This window comes from Notothenia rossii (assembly GCF_949606895.1).
Source record: "Notothenia rossii genome assembly, chromosome: 8".
NCBI classification, from domain to species: domain Eukaryota; kingdom Metazoa; phylum Chordata; class Actinopteri; order Perciformes; family Nototheniidae; genus Notothenia; species Notothenia rossii.
In genome coordinates this window covers 46,372,537-46,400,385 of record NC_136906.1, presented here as the reverse complement: position 1 = coordinate 46,400,385, position 27,849 = coordinate 46,372,537, and the positions used below count along the sequence as shown (strand labels likewise).

General features: G+C 43.5%; 1 protein-coding gene across 1 annotated transcript in view; it reads left to right on the top strand.

Moving 5' to 3' along the window:
* Positions 1 to 27,849, top strand: part of rev3l (REV3 like, DNA directed polymerase zeta catalytic subunit) — a 108,067-nt gene that overhangs the window by 27,322 nt on the left and 52,896 nt on the right. The window contains exon 2 of the mRNA XM_079643050.1: positions 26,678 to 26,867. Within this exon, the coding sequence (XP_079499176.1) occupies positions 26,678 to 26,867 (190 nt within the window). The remainder of the gene's footprint in view (positions 1 to 26,677; positions 26,868 to 27,849) is intronic.

The following is a 27,849-nucleotide window of genomic DNA, read 5'->3' as shown; positions in this document are numbered from 1 at the left end:
TTAACAAAATACTTCACATTCATCCAGTTTGTGACAGTAGTTGTAGCATTTTTGGGACTTTCAAACTTTAATTACCGCTGTTGCGCCCCCCCCCCACCCTTGTGTGTGTGTGGGGTGTGGGGGGAGGCGCAACTTCCAACAGGAGTCATTTGGGGGGGCTCTTGGGAAAAAAGGTTGGGAACCTCTGATCTAGTGTATAGTGAGGTTATTGTGTCCTTTGGATTTGAACATGTCACCTGGTCGGTGGGATGAGGAGCCCAGATATATTACATTACATGACGTCACTTATAAGACGCTTTTATCCAAAGCGACTTCCATACATTCAGTACTGTGGGCAATCCCCACAGGAGCAATCTGGGGTGAAGTGTCTTTTCCCAGGCACACATCGACATGCAGTGGGATTCGAACTTGCTCTCCCTGATCCTAGGATCAGGGCATTATCCCACTGAGCCACAGCCTCCCAGATCCTCGTGGATTGTAAAAAAAAAAAAAACTGACCCCTTTTTCAGAAAGGTTGATGCTCACTTCACTGTACATCACAACCACTAGACAATTTAGTGTTCATTTCTTCCCGGCTGCATCACAATCTGGCTATGCCCCAAAAAACATGTACATCTCTTAAAGAAAGAGTCACAATTGCCTTTACATGATTATGAAATGATCGCCGTCAACTTAAAATCATCACAATCAGGCGGTTACTTAATAAGTATTATGTTATAGTTTTGGCAGGCATTCTCAAGTCACAGCAATATCTCAGCTGTACTTTAATGTGTGTTTCTCTGTGTCTTTATGGCTGTCGCTGTGTTAGATTTTGAATGGAAGAGTAGGACATTGGAGGGAGGGATGCTAAGAAGAACAGCTACCCTCTCTACTGTTGTGGTGTGTGGCAAAGTCCTTAGAGCCAAGAAAAGGAGTTCAGGTAGAGCTTGGAAATTCCATCGAGAGCAGTCCATATACAATCTGTAGAGAATACTACACCCACTGCTTTTACCCTGCCCTCAGATAAGCACTGGAACACCCCCCAAAGAAAGTGTATGTAACCTGTTTGGATCATTGAGATTATTCCATTTCCTTTTGGATATTTTCGTTCACACTTTTCTCCCCTTTCTTGCATCTTTTTCCTTTCCAATATTTCTTAATGTTTGTGTTCCTTATTGACTCATGTTTATCCCACAGTCTTCTGTCAAGGTGCTTCATTTACATCTGCCTAATTAGATCCCAGTGATCTAAATATCCGGTAACTGAGGAACTGTGTGTGTGTGTGTGTGTGTGTGTGTGTGTGTGTGTGTGTGTGTGTGTGTGTGTGTGTGTGTGTGTGTGTGTGTGTGTGTGTGTGTGTGTGTGTGTGTGTGTGTGTGTGTGTGTGTGTGTGTGTGTGTGTGTGTGTGTGTGTGTGTGTGTGTGTGTGTGTGTGTGTGTGTGTGTGTGTGTGTGTGTGTGTGTGTGTGTGTGTGTGTGTGTGTGTGTGTGTGTGTGTGTGTGTGTGTGTGTGTGTGTGTGTGTGTGTGTGTGTGTGTGTGTGTCCTTCTTCTCCTCCTCCTCTCCTGTCCTCCACATTCCTTTGTTTTCCTCGACATGGTGTTCCGGTTTCGAGGGGTTTCACCTTCTCTCCCTGAATCACATCAGCATTTCCTTTCATCTCCCCCTCCCTCCCCACTGCCCTCCGATTGTCCTGCACGGCCTCCACAGGAGAGCAGGCTCACAGAGGAATGTTTACAACTCCTTTTTTTTTTCGAATGCTGAAGTTTTATACAGATTTTCTATCAATCCAATTCAGAGGAAATAAAAAGCAAAGTTGAACCAACTAGTAACTTATATTTCATGACTGCTTCCAACCTAGCAGGACACTCTCCTGTTACGAATGAATTGTATTTATTTGTGTGGCTTTGACCACCTTACGTATGTTGTTATCAACATAGATTGAATTGAAGGAGATGGGCTGATTCTATGGCATCCTTTGCTGCCTGTTCTTCAAAGTAATGCAGTTTAGTGTGAAGGCAGGAGGAGACTTTCAATGTGAAACTGGTGCTGACAATGAAAACAGATGTTTATCGCTGTTGTTATTGTGTTAATTGCAACAACACAATAGAAACATTTACCAGTATTAGGTATACAATTCAGTAGAATCACATGAGGCTTATTTAGGCCTGTTTGCACATACATACTTACTCATTTTGCTCTTACTCATTCAAGCTTTAGAGTTTCTCACACACACAAGCTGCTGGAATTGTTCTTTAGGTTTGTTTGAGATTGCACCTGTATTTAAGATACAGAGAGGTTTATTTGTAGCGTTTCAATGGTTGCTCACAATCTTCCTGTCTGATCATTTGATGCTTTCTCAGACCACCAGTAGACTAATTATGTGTAATCCTGCATTTAAATGCCGTTCCCCCCTCAATATTATTGTCATTTGTCAAATGTATCGCACAAGTTACTAGAAAATGAAAATGCACGCACCGTGAATGGCTAATGCACTTTTCCCAATCCTGAAGATCTGTTGTTGACAGATGTAATTGTGTGAGAGGAGGTTTTGTAAGTTGTCTGAGTGCATCCTGAGCCTCCCTCCAGGAGGTGTTTGTGTGCTGCCCTCACTACAGTCTGACCCACACAGGATGAGCAGTAGCCGTGGTAACAGGGCATCTAGGTTGGACCAGCTCAATTTGGAAATAGGATCATGTTTTTTGTAGCAGACTCTCACTCCTCAGGTGACACGTTATTAATTGGACTAGTGAGCAGCTCGAGTGTTTCACAATCCTCAACATCATACCAATATTTCATAAATCATGTTCTCACAAAACCCTCGGATTTCTCTTCGCAGTTTGTCTATTATTACAACACCACACCTGTATTTGTTTTATATCTTCCCAATATACAAGAAAATACTAGTATTTTAAACTTGTGATTAATGATCAAACATTATTATTGTGATTAACACGATTACATTTTCTAATTGTCTGACAGCACTGGTGTTAACTGAGAACTGGTTAACCCTCTAAATAAACAACCTTTCTGTTTGCAAAGACCAAATGAATTGCTGTATTGAACTGTTGAGAAGGCAATGCACTTCTGGCTCTTTGTCTGCCGGAAATTAAAGAAGAACAAATCAATTCAAATCCCTACTGTATTTCCTTTTAGGCTTTTTGATATGTTCAGACCTCCTGGACTTGGTCAGTGTAAGCTTATTTGTTACGTTTCATCCAAGCAAAAAGCTCTGACTTATATTTAAGTGTCCTCTGAGTTTTTTATTGTGAAAAGTCATCGTGGAAGAGGTGAGGGTGTAATGCTCTGAAACGGCTGTTGACAATATGGGAAGAAATACAGGTCTACAGAGTGTCTTTGTTACTGTGTTAGTCTGTGTTAAGAACAAACTGCAGATGACAAAATGTCTTGCAGAGTCACTAAAGAGATTTCACTCAAAGGCGTATAGGAGCACTCTCCTTATCATTTCTGTTCAATGTTTTAAGGAAATTACCATCTCATAATTGAGTTTCATTCAAGTATGTTCTGATCATACAATTTATAAGGCACAGACTATGGATTCTTGATGCTAGGGGTGAAAACATATTCACGATCAATTTATTGCCAGGAGAGAAGACTCTGCTTTGCTAATCCCTTTCCATGAATGTCATGAATGGATTGAAACATGCAAAGGAATAGCAGGCGTCTGCTGCAGCTGGAGCTTAGCGACAGGTCTGCCAGCTCCAACCACTGAGCTATATGGTGACCCATGAATGCCAATCTTGCTATTGATGTGAGCTTGTTCCAGTCCAGATCTGTCTGAGTGTACTACCCTGTCCTGAGCTCCATTCACACACAGGCAGACATACTGAAAGCTGGGAAGACCAGAGTGCATAATCACAGCGTGGCCTCCAACAACACTTTGCAGCCAACCTCCATTTCAGGGTCTGCATTTCTGAGGATTGATGCGTTTTGACTTTGTGTGCTTAAGAAAGATCTGGCATGAAGAATCTTCCATCTGGTCAGCCGGCCTTGTCTGCTCACATGACGGCTCTCCTGTCTGCTCTGCCGGAGAGATGCCAGCAACTGGGAAATGCTGGCTCCAAAGTGGTCATTAAGAAAATTGGGAGGCTGGTTCTGTTCCCTGTCATGAAACTGGGGCAGGGGGACAATGAATTGGTTTCCATTCAACTGCTTACTTCCATCAGAGCCTTCATGTTGGACCCAGGTGCAACTGTACCTACCTTCTTGCATTGTCACAATTACAATGATTAGACAAAGCCAGTGTCGGGATCAATAATTTCTTTACATATCGTCACACAAGCAGTCAGAGGCAGTACATTGACGGCTGCTTCATTAAATTGGACTTGTTCTAACTTTTACACTCAACTGATCTTAAACATATGATGCACGTCGACTGATGGAATATTTTACAGTCAGACTTTACACCGTTTAGTTTTCTGAATTGTTGTTGCCTATCTAAGGAGTGCTACCTGCTGTCATCAGAGCCAGTGTTATGTTGTTTGCTAGAAAAGGCACATGACATGTCACAATCATAGAAATCTGTCTAGGAACTAGTGTTGCACGGTGTACCGATACTTGAAAGGTACCGCGATACCCTGCCGTTAAAAACGTTACGATTCCTCCGTTTCATTAGTATCGGTACTTTAAGAATGACGGGGGAAAGTACTCCGGTGAAAAAGCGCCGTTTTAATAAGGGCCGTGTGTGTTCAGCGCTCTGCTTCCACTCCCTGCACTGCAGCCGTGCCTGCAGTCCCGCTCCTCTCAAGCACGCTCTAATGGCACATTTGCACTGCAGGCATCGCTCGGCCTCGCTCGGTTTGGTTAGGCCTTATTAGGCCCTGCTCACTTTAATGCTGCGCTCACATTACAGTTGAGGAACTGGGGTAGTTACTATAGTAACGCAGTGTAGGCGGGGCGATCGGCTTTTTGGAAGGCGGAGCGACGCTGCATACAACTGCCGTGAATACATCTTCAATGCAACACAACTCAGAAAACAGACAACAACAATGGAGGATGTGGAAGCCATCGTGTCCTTGCTTCTTGGTATGTGGTTTTTTCTTCTTAGGTTCACTGTTTTCTAAAAATGCTGCAAGGTTCACTGTTTTCAAAAATGCTGCAAGCGTCCCTTAATATATGCGACAAAAGGGATTAAGTCGCGCGAGAATTGTGACGATTCTCTCTGACCAATCAGCAGTCGTCACTAGTTTAGCATATTCCGCCCGGTTGTTGGCCTCGATAGAACCACGATTTTGTCTGGCCAGAAAAAAGGTGAAAAAGTAGCCCCGGGCCAAAACTAGGCCAAGTGGAAGCGCAACCAAAAACGGGCCCGCACGGCTCGGCACGCTTAAAGCGAGCTCCGCGCTGCAGTGTGAATGCGCCATAAGTACCTCCCCTCTCTTGTGCACGCGCTAGCTGCCAGAGCATGTGAGAAATCGAGAAGCATGGCTGCAAGTGGGAGTGCAACTGCCGCTGCGCCTCAACATGTTGACAAAAAAGACGCCAGAAGCGAAAAACAAAAAAGTTGTTTGAGATTATGCTTAATTGTATTTAATACAAATTCTACTCATTTATTTAGTGGGAATGCTGTTAACAGCATTCCAACTAACTGTTCTTCTACGGACGAAAAGTTTATTATTCCGCCGACTTATTTTGCCGCGCTTCTTCTCCCGTATTGAACATCGCAGAAACTCTGTTCAAACATCAAAACGTTCAGCTCGGTCGGGAATCGATGGCTATTACTTTTCTCATTCATAACTTTCCTAATTCCAGAGATACATCCCATAATTCATCACATTTTTAACATTTGAACTTTAACATTGCGCAGCTCGTTAAGGCAGAGTGCTTGATGTCAGAGTTAGAGTGGAGGACAGTTTGAAATTTGCCTTCATATTTTTTTTTTAAACTGCCATAATTCCCAGACCCTACATTCCTGAGACATAATTTTTCATGAAAAACGTAGGAAAACGACAAATAATTAAGCAAAAATAATTAAACAAAGTGCCTCTTGAGGGCATGAAGTGACAAAAACGTTCAACATGTTTCCATTAAAGCCCATTGTAATTTCAGGCAGATATTTCCTCACAGCAGCAGCCGCACACCTTTTAGTTAAACTTTATTAACCCGAAAGTACACAAAAATTACACTTCAGATACTCAACTTCCTTGACATGCTTCACGTTTTGAAGTTTCACAGATATCTGTTACGGTTCTTCCACAAAACGTTCACATGTAAGAGGTTTATCTCTCATCCAGAACAATGGAAACCTTTGATCTCTGGACGCCTCATTAGCTCAAATACAAACACCTGTGTAATGGAACACGGTGATGTCATCACTCCAACTGACATGGTTCAAGGCTCTTTCTGCATGTCAATCTTTATGCATGACGGTGTTTTTGATAATGGATCCTGACCACTCACATTTGTACACTGTGAACAAATTATATTATTAAACAAATATATAACATAAATACAAAAAATACTCTAATTTAGTCTCTTTTCCAGCGCTCTTCATCGGTAACTTTAGCATTTCTGAGTGTCCTTGAACGCATCAATATTAGCAGATGCGTCACACCAAGCCCGGGAGATTTATTCTGCTCTGACTACTGCTAGGTAAGTTCATGTATCCATAAACACCTGAAGTTTAAAGTGTCAAATGAACTCTTTTTAAAAGTATAACACACCGTTTGAGTTTGTTCATAGACTGTTTATTGGCGTTAGAACTGATATTAATTTACACATTAAAGAAAACAGCTTCTTAGCAGCGTATCCAGTCTTAGCCCGTTAGCATTGCGCTAACGGGCTAACAGCTAGCAGCATTGCGTTAGCCCGTTAGCATTGCACTAACGGGCTAATGCTGCTAGACTGCTAGCTAACTTAATCTCTCCCTAAACAGTTGAACTTTAAAGTGTCAAATGAACAATAGTTTCTGTATATAGTTGTTTTATCACTTGTTCTTTCACAAAAAATACTTTATTTTTGTTCACCTTTTCACTTTGTGGTTTTACAGAATATATTTGTTGGTAATTGATAAAAACAGTTTTATATAGTTTTTTTCATGTATTGTTTGACAGATTTTCACTCGTGTTTTTACTGAATATAATTTGTTAGTAATTGATTTGAAACGTTTTATATAGTTTTTTTTCCCCCATGTTCTGGTTTTTGAAAATAACATTTGCCAAATGTTACTATTTCACCAGTTATTTTTGCATTTTCAACTTTTCCTACGAATAACATTCTACATTCAAAGCCTTACATCTTTAACATTATTTATACATTTGGAGTTTCATGCTACTTTTTAACTTAATATTCATTCATATGGAAACCATTCAGTCATCCAAATATTCCTGATTATTCACTTTCTTCTTACGCATTATATTTCAGCATAAAGCATTCCCACTAGCAATTTCTTCAGGAATTGCATTCTCTAGTTTTATTTATTGTTCTCATTGTTTAAAAGTTTGTGTTATGGTTCTGGTGTGAAATAAAGCACAATAATTACATTTAAGACTGTTTCCCATTTTTTAAGAAAAGTATCGAAACATAATCGCAATTCTTGACTTGGTATCGAAACCAAAATGTTGGTATCGTGACAACACTACTGGGAACAGCGCCATGTATGCACCGGGTTTCTGTACCAAACTCTACTACTCTGTGTAGAACGAGTGTGCCTAGTTGAAGTTACCATTATTACCTTGACTAAAACATTCCGTTGAGGTCTTATGCACTGTGCAGAGGAGCAAAGAAGGACGTTCTCTAGCTTGTTGAGGAATAATAACCAAGCTGGGATGTAATTTCTCCTTGCCACCTGGTTTGTTGCCCGGGCAACCAGCCATGACAGACCTGGCTGTTCAGCGGATAGGTGGGGGGCGCTCAGTCCAGCTAACAAAGCCCAGACATAGTCTGCTCCGGGCTTGGGAAACAACCTAGCAGCTGTCTACTACAGCATAGATTTGCTGGTGGTTTTGAGATAATCGTTGTTCGATATTCTGAGGAAATATGATGCTGAGACTGAAATATGTTGCATGTCATATTTGTTTTCACATTTTTGTTTCCAGGCACAAAAAAAAACCTGCCATTGGAAGTCCTTATCAGGGACTGCTATGCCTGTCACAGTTTTGCACCTACTCAGGGTGTCCGCGGGGTCTTAAAAAGTATTAAAAGTTGATAAATCAATTTAGCGAAAATTAAGGCTTTTAAAAAGTATTAAACAGTATTAAACGGCATTTTCCAAGGTATTAAGAAGTCCCACAGCAACGACAACATGAAACACCCTTTAATTTACTGAAACGACATGTCGGGAAACCCCACAAGGCGGCCCCATGCATAGCGCGCCGTAAAATGCTGCTTATTATTTTAAGTTTCGTTGCCTTGCTCCGCTCTGTGTGTGTGTGGGGGGGAATAAACGACTACGGTAACGGGTCCCAAGGTGGGTAGACCGGCATACGCAACGCTCTGGGGTTCCAACGGCTCCGTGTGTGCCCTATATGATCATTTTCTGATAACGATGAAAGAGCCCGCCTCCCTCTCCCCACGTCTCCTGCTGCTGCTGGGCTGTCAGAAGAGGGGGAGGAAAAGAGAGGCATTCACCGTTTATTAAATATTATTATATTATTATACAGAGAACAGAGTCGTTATCAATATGTTTTTAAAGCTCAATAAATAACAAAGAAGACCTCTGACCGGCACTTTCCTAATTTTGTACGGAAGATTTAAACTTTAACGGACATGTTGACCGGCGGAACATTTTTTTTACGGAAACTGCCGCACGGTCCCCTCGTTCCTTGGAAGAGGCGGAGAGGTGGGTGTTTTTCATCTGCTGGTGGACTACCTGAGAGATACAGCAGGAGAACACGCCGTCCACCGCGGAGAATAAACAGAAGGGCAACCATGGCAAGCATGGGTCTTCTTCGCTGCTTTTGGTGTATTTCGGGCGGCAGCAGCGCCACTTACAGGCCTGACATATGTATTACATCGTTTCCAGCATTTGCAGCGGTCTAGTGTGAACGGACACGTTAATGAATCGAATGCGTGTGAACGGAAGCCTTTTTTGCGCTTGCGTATGCGTTTTACCGTGTGGGGCCGGGGTCTAAGCCAAACTATATCCGGTCACAGAGATCTGCTATTTTAAAGTAAAGTCAACACATATGTGACCCGCTCTATCGAAATCAGTCGGAAGTCGCAACGGCTCATTTCAAAATAAACGTGGATTTGCGTAAAAAACTATTTTTTCGGGGTTCGGGTGTTTTGTTTGATTTTAAACAAACAAAGTCTTGGCTTTCAGAATATGAAACTTTTATTTCCAAACTCACACGATAAATACATTCTTTAAGCTTGTAAAGGGAAGATGACAAGCAATCTGCTGTTCCGCAGCGCCGCCCCCCCCTCCCTCCGGCTGACATTATGAATGTAAGCGTAGAGTAATCATAAATAACACGGCAGGGTCCGTTACAGTTTGTTTTCATCTGATTTCAATTAAACAAAGTCTTGGCTTTCAGAATATTAAACTTGTTTCGGCAAATTCAGATGATAAATACAGCTTTTAAGCTTGTAACGGCATAAATACAAGCGGAGAACGGAGTAATGTAACGTCACAGCAGACATAACAACAGCCGGTGTTTCTCGTGAGGGTTTTCCCCGGGAACGCAATACACACAAATGCAAAATTACACAAACACACACACACACGTATACACAAACACACACTCGCGAGCTTCTCCCAGACCAGTAATCCAAACGAAAATATCTTCCCTCCGTAGTATTTTGCTCATTTGCTAATAACCAATCAGATCGATGGATTCCAGAGAAGAGAAAACTTTAAAGGCCTTTTTCTCAAAATGATGACTCGGTGACAGTCATTATATAATGTGACATATTTCGCTTAATATTTGGAGTACAAAAACAATCCTGATATCATTAGAAAGCTAGGAATATCCTCTTTCCAGTAGTGTATACAACTCAAAATTTGTCTTCGGGTCAATGCGACTGATTTCGATAGAGCAGGTCACATATAGACCCTAAATATAGTCTATATTAAGAACGAGAAAAGTCTTAACATATATATCCTTTTTTGTAAACATATGACAAATGTGTGAGGGTGATGACGTCAGAGCATCGTTTTATGTGCCAGGGCTTAGCCCCGGACAGCCCCAGCCCAATTTAACCCCTGGGTATTTGAGGGAGCTCCTATATGGCATTACCCCGCTGAAGCTCACCAAAGTTTAACATATGTCATAGTTCAAAGTTTTGTCAATTGTTTTGTTTATTGGTCAAATACTGGTTTCTAATGTTTTCTGAGGAGTTTTACTGGAATGAAAGAGCACAGAGTCTACAGAAGCAACAAAGCAGCATACTGCATTAAACCTGACCTTCACAGAGAGGTTGAAGTTCATGTGGAGAGAAGGCTTCAGTGGTCTGTCTGCACTCTGTTTAGTTTTGCTATCTTACAATCAATATAGTAAATGTGAGGTAAAGTGTGTTGCCAATGTAACCGGTTATAACTCAAAGTTGCGATGAGGTCTTAAAATGTATGGAAAGGGTCTTAAAAAAGGTCTTAAAAGGTATTAAATTTGACTTCAGGATTCCTGCATATACCCTGCTACTGCAAAACACACTTTTTACATGGAGCTGTTCATATATTGAAGTGGCTGCTTTTTCTTTTACCTTACCTCCCTTATAATGTTTAACACATCTTCTGAAAATCAAAACTGCTGAATAATGACATGTCTTATGTTTGACAGCACCATAATGAACTTATTTCTGTATTAGGCTTGATTAAAGATGTAACACCATCGTCGCTAACAATGGCAGCTTGAGGCTACTCATTTGTAGTTTTCAGCTCAAAAATGTAAAGGTGAGGCAGCAGAAAGGTGTGGACTGATGGTTGTGTGGTGGGAAAACAAAGTGCAACTATAAAATGCATTTCCTGCAGAAATTGCGTGCGAATGCTCTAGGGCTGTACCCGAATATTCGAATATTCGTTCGTTGGCCAACTATTCGGGTTTCAATTTCATTATTCGGATATTCGTTTTTTTCTGTTTTTTTTTCTAAATGTATGGTATTAATAAAGGCAAATTGCCATATTCTTATGCTATATTTATACTTTTGAATTGCACTGTTAAAATGCGAAAATATATACAATCTCAGCCTGTGCTCCTGACATCGCGTTCACTCACAGTCACGAACGCAAACGGCACGCTTCACCTCGTTTCACCCACAAAATGCCGAAGACTTCAGCTGTGTGGGACCATTTTAAATTGGACTACGGTAAGAAGAATATGTGCCAAATATGCGATAAAAAACTGGCCTACCACGGTGGCACAACAACTGAAAAGTCACCTGGATGCTGTAAGTAGTAGCCTAGCTTAGCTTAGCTGTTGTCAAGTTGCCATGATGAAGCTGCTTTATCCGCCGTTTAAACAGTATCGTTACAAATGAGAAAAACGTGCACTTTGCTAGGAAAATAGTTGCAAGCAAGCAACCGAATTGTTTTTTTATATTAGTTTTTCAATTTTATCCGAAGAGTGAAAATAATAGGAGTAATGTGGGAACATCTGGGGCTAAAGCAATTATTAGCATAAAGTTGAGTAGCTCAGCCTAATAATAACTTGTGTCCATAGGTGCATACTCACGCATCCCAGCCATCAACATCCTCAACAATACAGCAGACCCTACAGTTACCCTACAGAGGACACATTTAGTTTTAATGTTTGAGAGTACTGAGGCAATAAATAAATATAAATCGTAATAGTATGCTCATTCTGTGCTTCTGCTTAACAGCGTGTTGTCAGGTGTCTCGGATTCGGAGCGTGTTATGAAACCTTTTTTGAAAGAAATAATCTTTTGAAAAATAATTTTTGAAAAAATATTTTATAAAAAAAAAATACAAATCTCTCCACCGAATATTCGCTGCTGATTACTACCGAATATCCGGAGCCCGAAAAATGGTATTCGGGACGCGTCTATCGTTTATCCAACCCAGTTTAGATTTAACCACGCCCACTTCCGCATTCAGATCGACGTAGCTCTGAGCTCTACGCGATAGCGTCATAGACTTCATCTTCGGCAGTTATAGCAGGATATTGAATAGTTGTTTTTTGTCTTTCCAAAGGATTTGTTGACTGAAAGTAAACGATCCTGTAATCAAAGCCATATCGAAGAGTCCTGAGATTTTATTACTGGTGTTTTATCATCTATAAATAGCCTGTGTGTATCCTCAAATTTCGTTCTATTTCGTATATGGCTTCGCCCTCTAAGGCTATCGCTATTGGGTAATCCCCCTGCGCCCCCGCGCAGCACTGAAACACTTGTAGTCCACGCCCACCCGCAAGGTGGGCCCCACCCTCGGGCCTCCTTCCGGTATAAATAGGAAGGTGGCCCGGCAATCTGCTCCCTCTTTTTTTCAGCAAACCAGCACAGTTACTGAAGCACAGCAATTGAGAATCATCATGAGCAACAACTGCGTCCGTGATTGTCCCTCATGTGGCTCTGGGTTCATAATGAGTTATGACCTGCATAGATAAAAGCAGTATGCGAATCCTGCCGGGGGTCAGAGCACGCGTACGCGGCTCTAAACCAGCAGGTAGCATGCACTGCGCTCGTCTCCCCTTGGGCGACAGGAAGCGGAGAGCGGACACTCTTGCTGCTGTGGCCGAGGAGGACGATTGGCCCATCCAGGCTTATGAGACCGCGGACGGGGCCTCGTGTCCCTGGGGCAGAACTCGCCGGGCAGGAGTCTGAAGCAACTCCTGCCCCGCCTCCCTCCACGGTTCACCGTTCGGTTCTCCCCTCCCTCCTTTCCCCCTGACGGGGGAGACAGAGTCGGAGCAGGGTGCCAGCTTGGCGGCCGAACATGCTTTCCCCCTCTCCGTCACCACAGCGCAGCGGCGTCTGTTACGGAGACGGCCAGAAAAGTGCTACTGGACGCTCCAATCAGCCCGGACGGGCTGTTCGGACCCCAGTTCCACGCCATGGTGGAGTCCATAAAGACGGCCGCGGAACAGGTGGACGGCATTCCTCTGTCCGAGATACGCCTCCTACACAGGGTCATAATAAACCCATGAGCGCTGTTATAACGCCTCGTGTGGACAGCACTGCACACACCTCCATTCATCCCCTGAGCGTGTACACGCTTCATGATGAGAGCCGAGTGAAACGCAGCGTGTGGAGGCTCCCTGGCGTGGCTCGTTGCCATGACGACCAGAGAACATCTCGAGCATGTGCGCCCGCTCTTAGAGTGTTTCTCAGAGTGGCAGCGCGTGTGTCTGATGGACAGATGGATGAGCAGGCTGATCAGCAGAGGATACGTCCTGCAGTTCGCCTCTCCCCCCCCCCCCCCCCCCCCACAGTTCAATGGGATCCTCCCAGAAGCTATGTCTTGCACTCCAATCCGAGCTGCTGGAACTCCTGTTGAAAGACGATATTTCCAGGGTTCCTCAAAGGGAGGAAAATCAGGGGTTTTCACTCCCGTTATTTTTCTAATTCCGAAAAAGACTGGGGGAATGAGACATCCTCGATCTGTCAGTATTCCACATGCTGACGATCAAACAGGTGCTGGAATGTTTTCACCAGGACGACTGGTTCACTTCCAGCTGAAGGATGCATACTTCCACGTACCCATCATCCCGAAACACAGGAAATTCCTGCGTTTTCCATTCAGGGAATATCAGACCAGACAATCGACTGCTGTTCGGATATTTCCTGGCTCCTCGCATTTGGGTAGAGAAGGCTGGAGCCACTACACAGAGGAGGGATGAGAGTGTCGTTTTTCTCTGGACGACCTGCTATTTGCTGGCTCACTCCAGGAAGGAAGTCGCTTTACAGACGGTACATCTCGTATCGCACCTGCCAAAGCCTGGGTTTCATAATAAATTGGAAGAAGAGCTGTCCTCTTCCCTCTCAGACAATCGTTTATCTGGGAGTGGAGTTCAACTCAGCCAGCATGAGAGCGCGACTCTCGGGCAGCGAGGGGAGGAACTGACAGCTCTCCTCCGGCGTGTCACAACCCACGCAGCCCTCTCCGTGACGCAGCTACTCGGCGTTGGCGTCGGCGTCAGCTGGTCACGTGATGATCCCCTTGGGTCTCTTCCAACAGGGGGACACTCCAGAGGTGGTTCATTCGCTGCAGAAGCCTGCTGTTTTAACCTATTGGTTTATAAACTGCAGAACTCGCGGCATTCCTCTGTCCCAGATATGCCTCCTACACACGGTCATAATAACCCACGAGCACCGTTATAACGCCTCGTATGGACAGCATGCACACACCTCTCATCCCCTGGGCGTGTACACGCCTCATGAGGAGAGACGGAGTGAAAGGCAGCGTGTGGAAACTCCCTAGCAGCCCTTTTGCCTCACGGGCAGCGGCGGCAATGGCGTGGCTCGTCACCATGAAGACCATTACGGCACTTCACAGAGAAGCCTCTCCCCCCAGCAGTTCCATGGGATACAAGAAACACTCCTGTCATCCCAGGAACAGTGTCTTGCGCGGTTTTTACCCCCGCTATTTTTCTAAATCTCCTCTGTCCGGTGCGCGCGCTGTCCTGCTAGTGGCGCGCACGGCGGCCTGGCGCCGTTCTCAGCGCCTGTTCGTGCACTATAGAGAGAGCTCGATCGGGCAACCTCTGTCTGCACAACGGCTGTCACACTGGCTGTATGAGGATGTGTCACAGGCATATGTCTCCTCTGGGGTGGAACCCCCGGAGAACATCAAGGCGCACTCCACCAGAGGAATTTCCTCCTCCACGGCTTTGCACGGAGGAATGTCAGTGGAAGATATTTGCATGGCTGCATCTTGGTCTTCCCCTTGTTCATTTATTCATTTTTATTTGAGGGATGTCTCCCATTCCTCTCTGACACACCCTGTACTGGGTGTCCTGTCGGGGTGAGTGACGTCAGGGAGCCAGCTGTGCGCCTCTCTCCTGCCTTTTGGCACGCGGAGAGCGGCCCATTTCCCCTCTTATAGGAGGGATGTTCCTTTTTCCTCTGACACACTTTTTACGGAGTCCCTGGTCAGGGATCCAGCTGTGCGCTCTCCTGCCTGTCTGCACGCAGAGAGCTGCTGTTCCCCCACTACGATCGCAGGACGAGGTGGGATTTTCGTCTCTACTTTCTCACAGCGGCCGGTATGTATTGTTCCCAGCCTTCACCCCGTCGGGAAGATAGGCATGTTTTGCTATGTTCCAGGTACGGTGATGAGCCATTACGCATGGCACATCAGGCAGGGGGGTGTTATTGAGCAGGTATGTCTGTGCTTCTAGTGCCGGGCGGACCCAGTGGGGCGCAGACTACATCATGCTTCGCCCTTAACCCAATAGCGATAGCCTTAGAGGGCGAAGCCATATACGAAATAGAACTGAGGTTACCTACTGTAACCCCAGCTTCTATGAGTAAATGGCGCAGCCCTCTAAGTGCGGGGCCCCACTGGCTCTACGAATAGCTGAAGAAAAGTTATTTGGTATGGGAGCAGATTGCCGGGTCACCTTCCTATTTATACCGGAAGGAGGCCCGAGGGTGGGGCCCACCTTGCGGGTGGGCGTGGACTACAAGTGTTTCAGTGCTGCGCGGGTGCGCAGGGGGATTACCTGCCTTAGAGGGCTGCGCCATTTACTCATAGAAGCTGGGGTTACAGTAGGTGACCTCAGTTTTCAGGACAAACAAAACACGTTTTAAATATCTTATCAGCTGCTGTAAGTGCAGAATATTGAATATAACCTTGACTATTACTGTGTACTTCATTTATCTGACAGCATTATTTAATGATACTATTTTATATACTATATATACACACATTTATTCATTTATAAACATATATATATATATATATATATATATATATATATATATATATATATATATATATATATATATATATATATATATATATATATATATAAACACACACTTATATGTCTATTACTGTGTACTTCATTTATCTGACAGCATTATTTAATGATACTATTTTATATATATATACACACATTTATTCATTTATAAACATATATATATATATTAGGGCTGTCAGTCGATTAAAATATTTAATCGCGATTAATCGCATGATTGTCCATAGTTAATCGCGATTAATCGCAAATTAATCGCACATTTGTTATCTGTTCTAAATGTACCTTAGAGGATAATTTTTCAAGTTTTTAATACTCTTATCAACATATGAGTGGACAAATATGCTTTATGGAAATGTTTATTATCATTTGAACGATGACAAATATTCTCATGAATATTAAACACAACAACCTCTGAATAAAAACAAATATTCGCCTCAATTCAATCTAGAACCTCTCTCATACAATAATACTGTGTGTGTGTGTGTGTGTGTGTGTGTGTGTGTGTGTGTGTGTGTGTGTGTGTGTGTGTGTGTGAGTGTGTGAGTGAGTGAGTGGATCGATCGATCGATGGAACTACAACTCAAGGCATATGCTCAAACGGGAGCTGCCTGGACGCTGTGAGTGCTGACTTTTCGTACAATGTCCCACTGTCTGGCTACCTGCATAAAGTCAAGTGCTCTGCGCAGTTGTCGGCGAAATGTTGCTCCTCTGTTTTCATTTAAACAGCTCCTTATATCCGTTAGCGCAGCTAGCTAGCACCGGATGCTAACAACAACAACAATACTTGTAAGGTCTCTCTCTCGCGCCACACATACACACACCCTCCCGGTCCTCCCGATGGCCAGTCGGTGCCTGCCGGTGAGCGTGGAAGTGTGGTCTGCCGCAAGTGGGCAGCAGGAGCGGGGCTGTCAGCTTGTAGATGCGCTCTGAAACTACGAGGCGGCCGAGGACAAAAAATACACATGCGTTAATTGCCTTAAAATAATTAGTGGCGTTAATTTGTTTTTGCGTTAACACGTTATTAACGCGTTAACTTGATATATATCATGCCCTGCATAGCTATAAGAAATACTTAAGTTTTTGGTCAATACACTTTCCATCTGATGAAGGCAAATGCCTTCCCAGATGTAAAAAAGTTGAAAACATAGTTGTAACTGCCAAAACAAACATTATTTACACTATTATGGCCCCTGTTAAAAATGTTTGTAATGTTATCTACTGTAAGTTGGTCGAACAAATGCCTCCTCATCCGGAAGCTGAACGGGCAGACCCGAGCAGCAGTCGAGAGGAGCCGAGCGCATCCACGAAGCACACAAAATGGCGACGTCAGAGTTCCCGTTAGCCGACAAATCTAAATCTCTTCGGCTAAAATAATTTCCCTTTAGCGCAATACTGCTTCAGTTGCGCCACTTATGTGACAGACAAGAATAGTCAATTCTAATGTCTAACACTTAATGTGGAGAAAGAGATGTCCTGTATGGGTTGATTGTGCGTTGATCTGTTGGTAATGCCTCGGGGTTCCGGTGGGCATGTAAACAAATGCATAATGCTGCGCTATACTTTGTGGTCGCACCCGGTTGCATAGCGACACTTATTGTTTAGGTGTCTTTTAATAAGCAGGTACTCATATCATTAGCTAGAACTAGCTGGATCTGATCGATATGGACATAAACGCGAGTAAAGTCTAATCTGACGGGAGAGAGAGATCAGCTGCTGCTGACGAGTCGACACGCAGCTCTGCATGATCACATGCAGCGGGGAGCGGACAAAAAACACACACTTCAGGTTAGAATATCACACGTAGCTATTTTAATTACCTCTCAAACTACCTTAACTAGTTATAGATATGTTAAGTTTTACTGTCGGGTCACTCATTACTGGATCCGCGAGCTGCATGATACTGGCATAATAGGTTTCCCGATCGGGCAACCAGCAGGTGAGGCTTCATTGCCCGAGCTAAATACTAGATGGCCCCGGGCCATCGGGCAGTCCTTAATGTCGAGCCCTGTATATATATAAATATATATATATATTTATATATAAACAAAACAACACAATATAATAGAAACAGTTGCAATAATAACATAATATGGTATGATCAATTCTACCCTTTTTGTTTTTGCTCCCAGATTTCAGTCAAAATATATTTTTCAAAATCAATAATGGTGGGGGCTCTTTTGCAAAGATAATCAATAACACCACCTGACAGTTGTTGCAGATTATACAGCATACTTGTTACTTACACACATGTGCGATGGTCCCAAAAACGCCAAAATCTGCACTGTAAAAATATTTACATTTATTAGGCACTCTGAATAAGGGTTGACTGTGTAATAATCATGCCTTTTAATTGGTGTATATGTCTGACCAGGTGAAGGCTGGGACAGTGGGAGGGGTGAGGTAGGAACAGGGGACTGCTGAATGCTGAAGTCGCAGGATACAATCCCAAGTTGACTGCATGATCCATTTACCTGTTTGCATCAACTGCAGGAGGTATTAAATGATGAATTAACATCACCTCAGCACTGCATAAGTGTGGTCTTCAGTCATATTGACAAAGAAGCACTATTATATTGTATATTGTATGTTATGCGGCGTTTAAAAGGAAGGTATTTCGCTTGTCAGATTCAGATTTCGCAGGTGTGCCGCGTGAGGCAGTGATTTAACCATAGGGATGTAACGCCAGGTTGATGCTGTGACGTAATGCCGCGTTGATGCTTGCGTAATGCGGAAGTGGGATCTAAACTGGGTTGGAAAAACGATAGACGCATTCGGGACAGCCCTAGAATGCTGTAAACTGTGAATATTTATGGCTGAATTTAGCTGAAAAAGCTGAATATGTTATTAGCTGAATGGTAGCTTCTTTTAGCAAAAAAAATGCAGAAAAAGCTTAATATTTAAAAGAAAAGGTTTTAAAAAAGGTATAAACAACATCTATAGCCTTGATGTCCTGAAATAGCTGAATAATGTAATAGTTGAATGGTTTCTGCAGCTGAAAATAGGCTGAAGGAGTTAAATATCAGATGTAGGTAGTAGTGAATGAATGTGTATTAAGAAGAGAAAATTAAGTAAAAAGGCTTGGGAAAGCAGCAGAATATTTCAACTGTAAACTTTTGAACTAACTTGATAGTGAATTATCTGTCGCCATGGCAACGGCATTTGATGACACCCCATAATACGCTTAGATGGTTGATGACGTCCGTGACTAAAATCCTTCACCCGGTTGAATATAGTTAAAAAAAATACCAATTGTATAGCATTAAAGTTCAAGAAAGCATGGTTTGCGGGGGGAAAAACTGTCTTTTCTTCAATTCCTATGTTTTCATATCGCAATATATACCGCAGGGGGGGGGGGGAAATTGCAATGTCAGTTTTTTCCAATATCGTGCAGCCCTAACCAGCGCTGAGAGTAAATTACAATGTTTTACCCATAACAGGTATGGCTGTCTAACTGCATTGCAGTGTAAACTATGGCTGGTTACCAAGCAGAGAAATTCGACTTGGCTCCCAAGAAAAAAGTCAGCAGCAAGACTCCTAAGCAACCACTAAGATTATGCCTGCTTCAGAATCAGAGATCCTTTATTTATCAACAGTGGGGACATTTACAGTGTTACAGCAAATGGGACATTATAGATAGGTAAGGCATACATCAAATGAGTGGACTAACATGTTAAAGGAAGTATTATAAAAGTAAGTGAACATATAACAACAAAGATAGTGGGGGTGGGGAGGTTGGCACGTTTGGCAGAGTGGATCTCCTCTACCTCAGCGCTCCTCCCCTGAAATAAACCCCTGCCTCCCTCATTCACAAATCTTCCAGCCCAAAGGCAGACAGGAAACTGCACATGTGGCAAGGGAATACACACAGCAGCCCCCCTCATGCTGAAAACTAGCTCCCTACGCTGATTCCTACCTCGCTCTATTGAAACAATCTGCTCTGATTGAAGTCTATCATGTATGGAGATTCAAAATGTCTGTTTCAGGAAGGTGTTGGTTAGCTTGTTTATCTCCTGCTGTCTGTCAGGGGCTTCTGCTTTGCCGTTGCTTAGCGACTGCAGCAGAATGTGTGTGTGTGTGTGTGTGTGTGTGTGTGTGTGTGTGTGTGTGTGTGTGTGTGTGTGTGTGTGTGTGTGTGTGTGTGTGTGTGTGTGTGTGTGTGTGTGTGTGTGTGTGTGTGTGTGTGTGTGTGTGTGTGTGTGTGTGTGTGTGTGTGTGTGTGTGTGTGTGTGTGTGTGTGTGTGTGTGTGTGTGTGTGTGTGTGTGTGTGTGTGGCAATATATATATATTACGTAACAGTAATAATAAAAGTAGTAATTGGGGTTATTTAACATTTATGATCAGTTTCCAGAGATAGTCAAAAGCAGACCCTTTATTAGATACTGCTGATATGCGACATTCCATTATCAATATGTTAGACAACAAATGTAAATGTTCCTGATTTATCTCCAGCGTTATGGACAGATCTTACACACACACACACACACACACACACACACACACACACACACACACACACACACACACACACACACACACACACACACACACACACACACACACAGAGCAGGCCTATTCTGACACGCTCATTGTTTTTCACCACCACGTCTCATCTTGCATCACCCTCTCCTGTTTGGAGGCCTGTATCAGATGGAGTTGTGTACAGATGCTGAGAATATTGGGGGTGGGTGGGTGGATGTGTGTGTTGCGGCTTTCACACCAGCGCTTTTCCCATTCTAGCTCCGTGCTAGAGCTTTTCTGGTTCAGCTCCGGTTTCCCTTTTCTGCTCCCGTTTTGTTCACACCGCCAAGAGCCCGACTGGTGCTGCCGCTGCTGCGTCATGACGTCACTGTTAACATCGCTGATTTGCTCCCCAACGGCGCTCACAACAACAACAACGGGGGACTGCGTCGGGTCGATGATCGTGTTGCTTTTATGTAAATTAGAGGTGAACTGTGTTTTTAGTGCTGATGAGCTTATCTCCATGTTTGACTCGACATGTACCCTAATACTGGATTCTGTTGCTCCTTTTACGCTTAGACGCACCAAAATTCTCTCAGAGCCGTGGCTCAATGACTGTACTCGTGCTCTCAGACGCGCTTGCAGGCGTGCAGAGAGAAAATGGAAAAAGGATCAACTCCATGTCTCCTTAGAAATCCTTCGTGCTTGCCTTTCCGACTACCAGACGGCAGCCAAAACGGAGCACATTTCTCTGTTAATCTCCAAAAACAGCCATAAATCTCAGGTTCTTTTTAATGTCCTCAACTCGATCATTAATCCCTGTGATGTTTCTCCAATTGTGCCATCGACTACTCTCTGTGATAAGTTTCTTACATTTTTGATTGAAAAAGTATCTGCTCTTAGGCTAGCCCACACTAGTGCTACCACAGATCCAGCTCCTTTTCTATGCTCTGCTGTCCTCGACCACTTTGAGCCTGTATCCCTCTCTTCTCTCTCGGATGTAGTCATGCACCGGCGGCCGACAAACTGCACCTCAGACAGCATTCCCTCTCTCCTTCTCATCGAGATGTTTTCGAATCAGTTGGAGCAAGTATTTTATTACTTATAAATACCTCTCTTAGCTCAGGATGTATCCCAGCTGCCTTCAAACATGCCGTGTTCAAGACACTACTTAAAAAGAAAAATCTCGACCCTTCCATTCTCGCAAATTTTAGGCCCATCTCCCAGCTACATTTTTTATCTAAAGCCCTGGAGCGAGTAGTTTACACCCAACTGCAGTCTTATTTAACCATGCATGGCATCCATGAAAAGTTTCAGTCTGGCTTCAAACCCATGCAAAGCACTGAAACAGCCCTTTTTAAGAGTTTTTAATGATCTGCTCCTAGCCGCCGACTCAGGTAGCCCAGCTGTCCTGGTGCTGTTAGACCTGACAGCTGCCTTCGACACTGTGGACCATAGCATCCTGTTGTCACGGCTCGAACAGTCCGCTGGCATCACAGGCTCTGCCCTTGCATTGTTCAGGTCCTACCTGACAAACCGTAGCTTCTCTGTGCAGCTAGATGCCTTCTCCTCTGCCAAAGCCCCTCTTACCTGTGGGGTTCCCCAAGGCTCGATTCTGGGCCCCATCCTTTTTCTACTGTACATACTGCCCCTAGTTCCAAAGGGTTCACATACTTTTTCTTGCAACTTTATATATTTATATAAATATATAACATTTCAGAATCAAACAGAGCAGTCTCATAATAATATATCCCCCCCCCCTGTCTCTGGTCGCTACAATGGGGAATTGAAATTACGGGCCAAAAGTTGTATTTACAAGTATTAAAAGCAAGCATAGGACACCACACCAACTGAGACCCGTCTGTCTGCCGCATCTACGCACTGTACAACACACACACCTACACACTGTACCACGCACACACCTACACACGCACCTATACAGCTCCTAAAGCATATAATCAGGCTACAGCCGTTGTGTATTTTATTATGTGAAGCACTAAATGGTTTTAGAAAAATATTGACTCTTTGTTTGTAGATATCTACTAAACTAAAGCAAATAAAGAGAGTAGGCCTGTTATACTGAGTGATATATATTTTACACACTGCTCTGCTTTCTGCACGGACCTCAAAGCTGTTCTCTCTGTAAAAATCGCATCGCGATGAAAGCAGTTAATAAAATAATATCCAGGGGATGCATGCATAGCTGTCATTGGCTGAGATAAGTCCGGCCGTGCGTCACGACTCTTTGAAACATCTCTGTTCCCGGGAATACATCTACGAAGGAGCCGTGGAGGACCGTGGAGGACCCATCTGTGTATCCTCGGTTATAGCTCCTCCAGAGAGCCTCCTCGACGCTCGATCCTCGGTCCTCGAATTGCATTTAGAGAAATGAGATGTCCTTCAACATGGCGCGCTGAAAATCATTTCCGGGTCACTACCGGAGGACCGAGGAGTCGAGGAGGGGGATTTGATGAAATGAGAAAGGGCCTATATGTGGAATAGGAATGGTAAAGTGATGTGATCGTTTGCAACCTGCAGTAGAAATAGTAGTTAATTAATATATTTTCCTTAAAGACATTTGAATTTAAAAATGTACTACTCAGGGAAGAAGGCCTGCTAGTTTTAATTAGGCCAAATTAATTCACAGTATCTATTACAAGCACTTTTGTTCATGTGTAATCCATTATAAAATATACAATTTATAGTTGGATCTTTGTATCTTTATTATTAGTAAAGAAAATGTAATGTTTTTACAACAATATACAATTAATCCTACCAATATAGATGGGAACTGGGTTGGGGGGTCCCGAAAATATTTCCAATTACCCAAGGGGGGCCCGACTGAAAAAGTGAACCGAACGGTGGGAACCGAACGGTGAACCGTGGAGGGAGGCAGGGTAGGAGTCGTCCGACTCCTGCCCCGCACTCGGCTCCAGTAACACGAGGCGCTCGTCCGTGGCCTCGTAAGCCGGGACGGGCCAATCGTCCTCCTCGGCCGCAGCAGCGAGAGCGTCCGCTCTTTGCTGTCTGTTGACTAGAGAAAGACGGGCACAGTGAGCACATGCCGCCTGCTGGGTTAGAGCCGCGTTCGCGTGCTCAGACCCCAGGCAGGACTCGCACATGTTATGTGGGTCATAGCTCATGATGTACCCCGAGCCACATGAGGGACAATCTCTTACACAATTGTTACTCATGTTTGCTTCTTCGATCAGTGCTTCAGTCTAACGTGGTGCTGAAGAAAAGATGGAGCAGATTGTCGGGCCTCATTCCTATTTATACCGGAAGGGAGCCCGAGGGTGGGGCCCACCTTGCGGGCGGGCGTGGACTACAAGTGTTTTTCGTGCTGCGCGGGTGCGCAGGGGAATTACCCAATAGCGATAGCCTTAGAGGGCGAAGCAATATGCGAAATAGAACCCACCCGCTTCTTTTAAATCAGCTGTGTGGGAACATTTCGGGTTCCCTGTGGACTACAATAACGATGGGGTGCGAGTGGTGGATCGGACGAGGAGGGTATGTCGGCGTTGTTCGATAGCGGTGCTGTATGCTAATGGTAATACAAGCCAAACATGCTCAATCACATCAGAAGGCATCACCCAGATTTGCCAATCACCGGAGCCCAGCAAAAGACAAGTTCAACAGCTTATCCCTGCTGTTTTTAAGAAGCCCATAGACATGAGAGCCGAGAAACCAAAGTAAATAACTGAAGCTTTTGGCATATGTTTTTCAACGACTATGCGCTCTTGAAACACTTTCTTATTATTTATGATGTAATATTTTCAAGTCATTCTTTTAAGTTTTACAGCTTGATGAAACCTTTTTGTTTGACATCAGCCATAGATAATATGGCCATCTGAGTGTGTGTGGTACTGTTTGTGGTTTGTTTTTAACTGTTTAATACAGTTAATTATTCAAAATGTCAGAGTTCCTTATTTTTAAACTGAAACTTTCACTACTGTTCAAAAATAAATAACAACAGACCTGGAATTATGCATTTGGGACTTTTTTTTGCTTTTTCTTGTTGTACCGAACCCGTACCAAACCGTGACCCCCAAACCGAGGTACGAACCGAACCGTGACTTCTGTGAACCGTTACACCCCTATGAGCAGCCCATGTATTGATTCCATCTGATAGCTGCTATAATACAAAACAAAACGTCTGCCTGCTCTCCACAATGATCAATGACAGCGAACGGATGGTCAAAGTAATGTACAAATAAACAGTATCATACAAAGCCTGGTTAGTGTTGCCTGACTATATAAAGTGTGTTGTTTTTTTTTATAAGTGTGTGGTTGCCTTCTAGTCACTTTGCTCAGCGCTACTGCTTGTAGGCAGGCATGACGAGACTCTTCACTCGACCCATGTTCAGGAGAGGTGCGTTTAATGTCCTGCACGCCTCGACGTAAGAGAGACGTTAGCGACGCTGCCTCTTAGCTCCGGAGTCTTGCTTCTAGGCCGACAATTTTTTGGAGCTGGAAACGAACCGGATTCCGGAGCTAAGAGCCGGCGCCCCTACGGTGTGAAGAGAAAAAAACGGTACTTGTCAGGCTCTAGTTTCGAGCCGGCCCTGAAAACGCGTTGGTGTGAAAGGGGCATGTGTGTGCAATGGAGCAGCAGTGCCCTGCTACCACACTGGAAAAAATGCTGCTTCAAAGATAAGGAAAAACATAATTGAAAACAAGGTGTTTTCGTTGGTAATAAATAAAAATAATTCTGCCAATAGAACAAGTGAACATTTGCATGGTAAGATTTCTTGAAATGAGATGGGATATTTAGATAAATGAAATCTTTTAATTAGCTGGTTTATATTTGACCAGAATCAGGAAATGTTGCTGTCCAATGAAAATGTGAAAGAAAACGTTTCACTCACGAGATATTAGACAAATATACTGGACAAGGTTTCAAGTTTTTGTAGGTCAATGCTGAGATGAAGCAGGCAGAGCCCCTCTCCTGCTCGACACTGCCTCCTCCTGTCCTGCTGTTAGCCTCTCTGCTACAGGAGGAGAGGAGTGAGTAAGCAGCTCAGAAATATGTAAGCCTTTGTTTTCATTTTGCTGCAGCTGTTATTATCTCTTATGTAACTTGATTAAACATGCAGGCTCCTCCAGCGGTCTGCAGATGAGAGCTCTGTGCCAGGCTGACTGCAGCATGTTCACCTCGGATGACTCTATGCAGTGTCTCTGGGAGTGATGATGTCACACCACTTTTCTTATAAATACTGTATCTCCCTCTCTCTCCAGCGGCTCACCTCACTTCACATCTCTCAAGACCCCAATTGACTCCGTCCACCCACAATCCTCTCTGTTTAGGAATTAAGCTAAAAGGCTGCTTCGGCACCTGCATGTCTGTCATAAATCATGGTGTTTCATTCGTGTCCCTCTCACCATCTGTGCTGCCTTGGTCAGGAAGTGTCAGGGAGGGACGCTCAGAGGCCTATCTGAGGCTTCAGCTGCTCAGCTTATGTGTGTGTGTTCAACTGACACTTTGGCACTGCATGCTGGGAAAAAAAGTGCAGAGGATTTAGTCAAATTGCCGATTAGTGAAGTGTGACATTTTTCTTTTGGTGTGTCCTCAATTTCTCAATTCCATTAGTTTTTTTGTTGTCTCAGTTGGCTTTCTCTTTTTCCAAGTGCAGATATTGAACATGGTAGAAATTAGACCAATATAATCATTACCTTATTCTGGAAATGTGATTATTTTTATTTTTTTTGTAACAGTTTTGCTTAATGTTTGAGATGCACTATGGCCTATTGATTAAAGACTACTTGATTACAGACAAATTCAAGCAGTCTTAGACCCCGTCTACACGGAGAGGAAACGGGTTGTATCCGCTACAGTTCTCTATCCTTACCATAGAAAAAAGTAGCAGATACAACCCGAACCGTTTCCATGTAAACGGCGCCTTAATGTAGCACTGTAGGAGTGAAAGTGGGGGGCAGCAGTGTCAAAGCTTTAGAATGTGAAGATGTTGTTGTACAAACTCAACATCATGTCGGGTCAAGCAAAGCTTTTAATATTTGTTTTTAAATGATTGCAGAACATGTGTTGTGGCCTGATGTAATGAAATTATATAATTTGACGATATTTTCAAACTTCTATATCAAAAATTGAATGAAGTCTGAACTTGTGCTGTCTTGACAAAGTTGTATTTCTTACAGTATTTTCTTATGAAACACCAATTGAATTAAATGATATGAAGATTTTTAAGCTAAAACTTGAGCCACTAAACAAGAAACGTGATACATAAATATGGTAACAAATGTAAGTCAAACTAAAAGAGTGATGTAAAGGCAGAAGATTCTGTGAATAAAATGTTTAATTAGTTTATGCATTTTAAAATGTTAAACGCATTAGGTTATGGATAAATGACATTTGTTGGCCTGACATTGGTGTTGTTGTGTTGCAGGCCAGAAAACGTGCCTCCACCTCCACGGAGTGTTCCCCTACATCTACGTGCCGTACGATGGCTACGGCCAACAGCCGGAGCGCTACCTGCGGCAGGTGGCCTTCAGCATCGACAGGGCCCTGAACGTTGCATTGGGAAACCCCGCTTCCTCCGACCAGCATGTCTTCAAGGTGGTGCTGGTCTCTGGCATGTGAGTGATCCACCATTTGTTCACAACACACTGAGCTGATGGAGTAAAGATCTGATAAAAAAAAACAGTGCAACAGACACGAATAAGATAATTATAGCCGCATTCATACCGCAGGAACTTCCCTGGTACTTTGGTTCTTTAGTTCCGTTAGTACCAATAATGTCGCGTTCACACCGCCGGGACTACTCAGTGCCGGGAACTCTTTTGGCCATTTTCAGTCCCTGCTAGAGAGGTGGTACGAACCTGGTGATAAAAGAGTGCCAATTTCTATTGTATTTCTATTGGCTGGGCGAATTGCAAACCACGCCCCGTTAGACTCTGAATTTTTTTTGTTAGGCAGCCATTTTTTTCCTCGCTAGAAAAACCACATCCACACCTGAGCGAGTAGTTTTTTTGTACTTTAAAGCAGTTATGACCACACGTACTACAACACCGGAGCGGTGGAATGATGAGGAAGTGTCGGCGCTTCTGGCAATTTTCTCTGAGGACAGGATGCAGCAGCTTCTACAGAAAGCAGTTCCCAACTCCAAATGTTGTGAGCGATGTTCGCAAAAGCTACTTGAGCGGCGTGATGCCGTTATTGCTATGTCTTGACTGTGCAATAAAACAAACAAACTGGCGAAGCTTTATTTATTGTGTCCCACCCCAAATTTGCAGAATAGAAGAATGTGAGAGCAGACAGGTGTCGGTGGTTGAATTTATCTACAATGTTGCAACCTTGTGCAGCAATGGCAGGGGCAGAAACACAAGTCTTACACACATAAACACAAGTAATTTATCATGTCATTTGTTTTAGATAAATAAGGGAAAAGCACCAAACAACGGTTAATGTCCTTTTCCAAAATCAGCCTGAGGGGGTAATATATAATAAATACATAAAGATAAAGTCCATTGTCATAATGGGGTATTTTATTTGTATATTAACCTTATAACCCAGCCTCATGGTGCACATGATTCTTTGCTTGGACATTTTGTTGCTTTG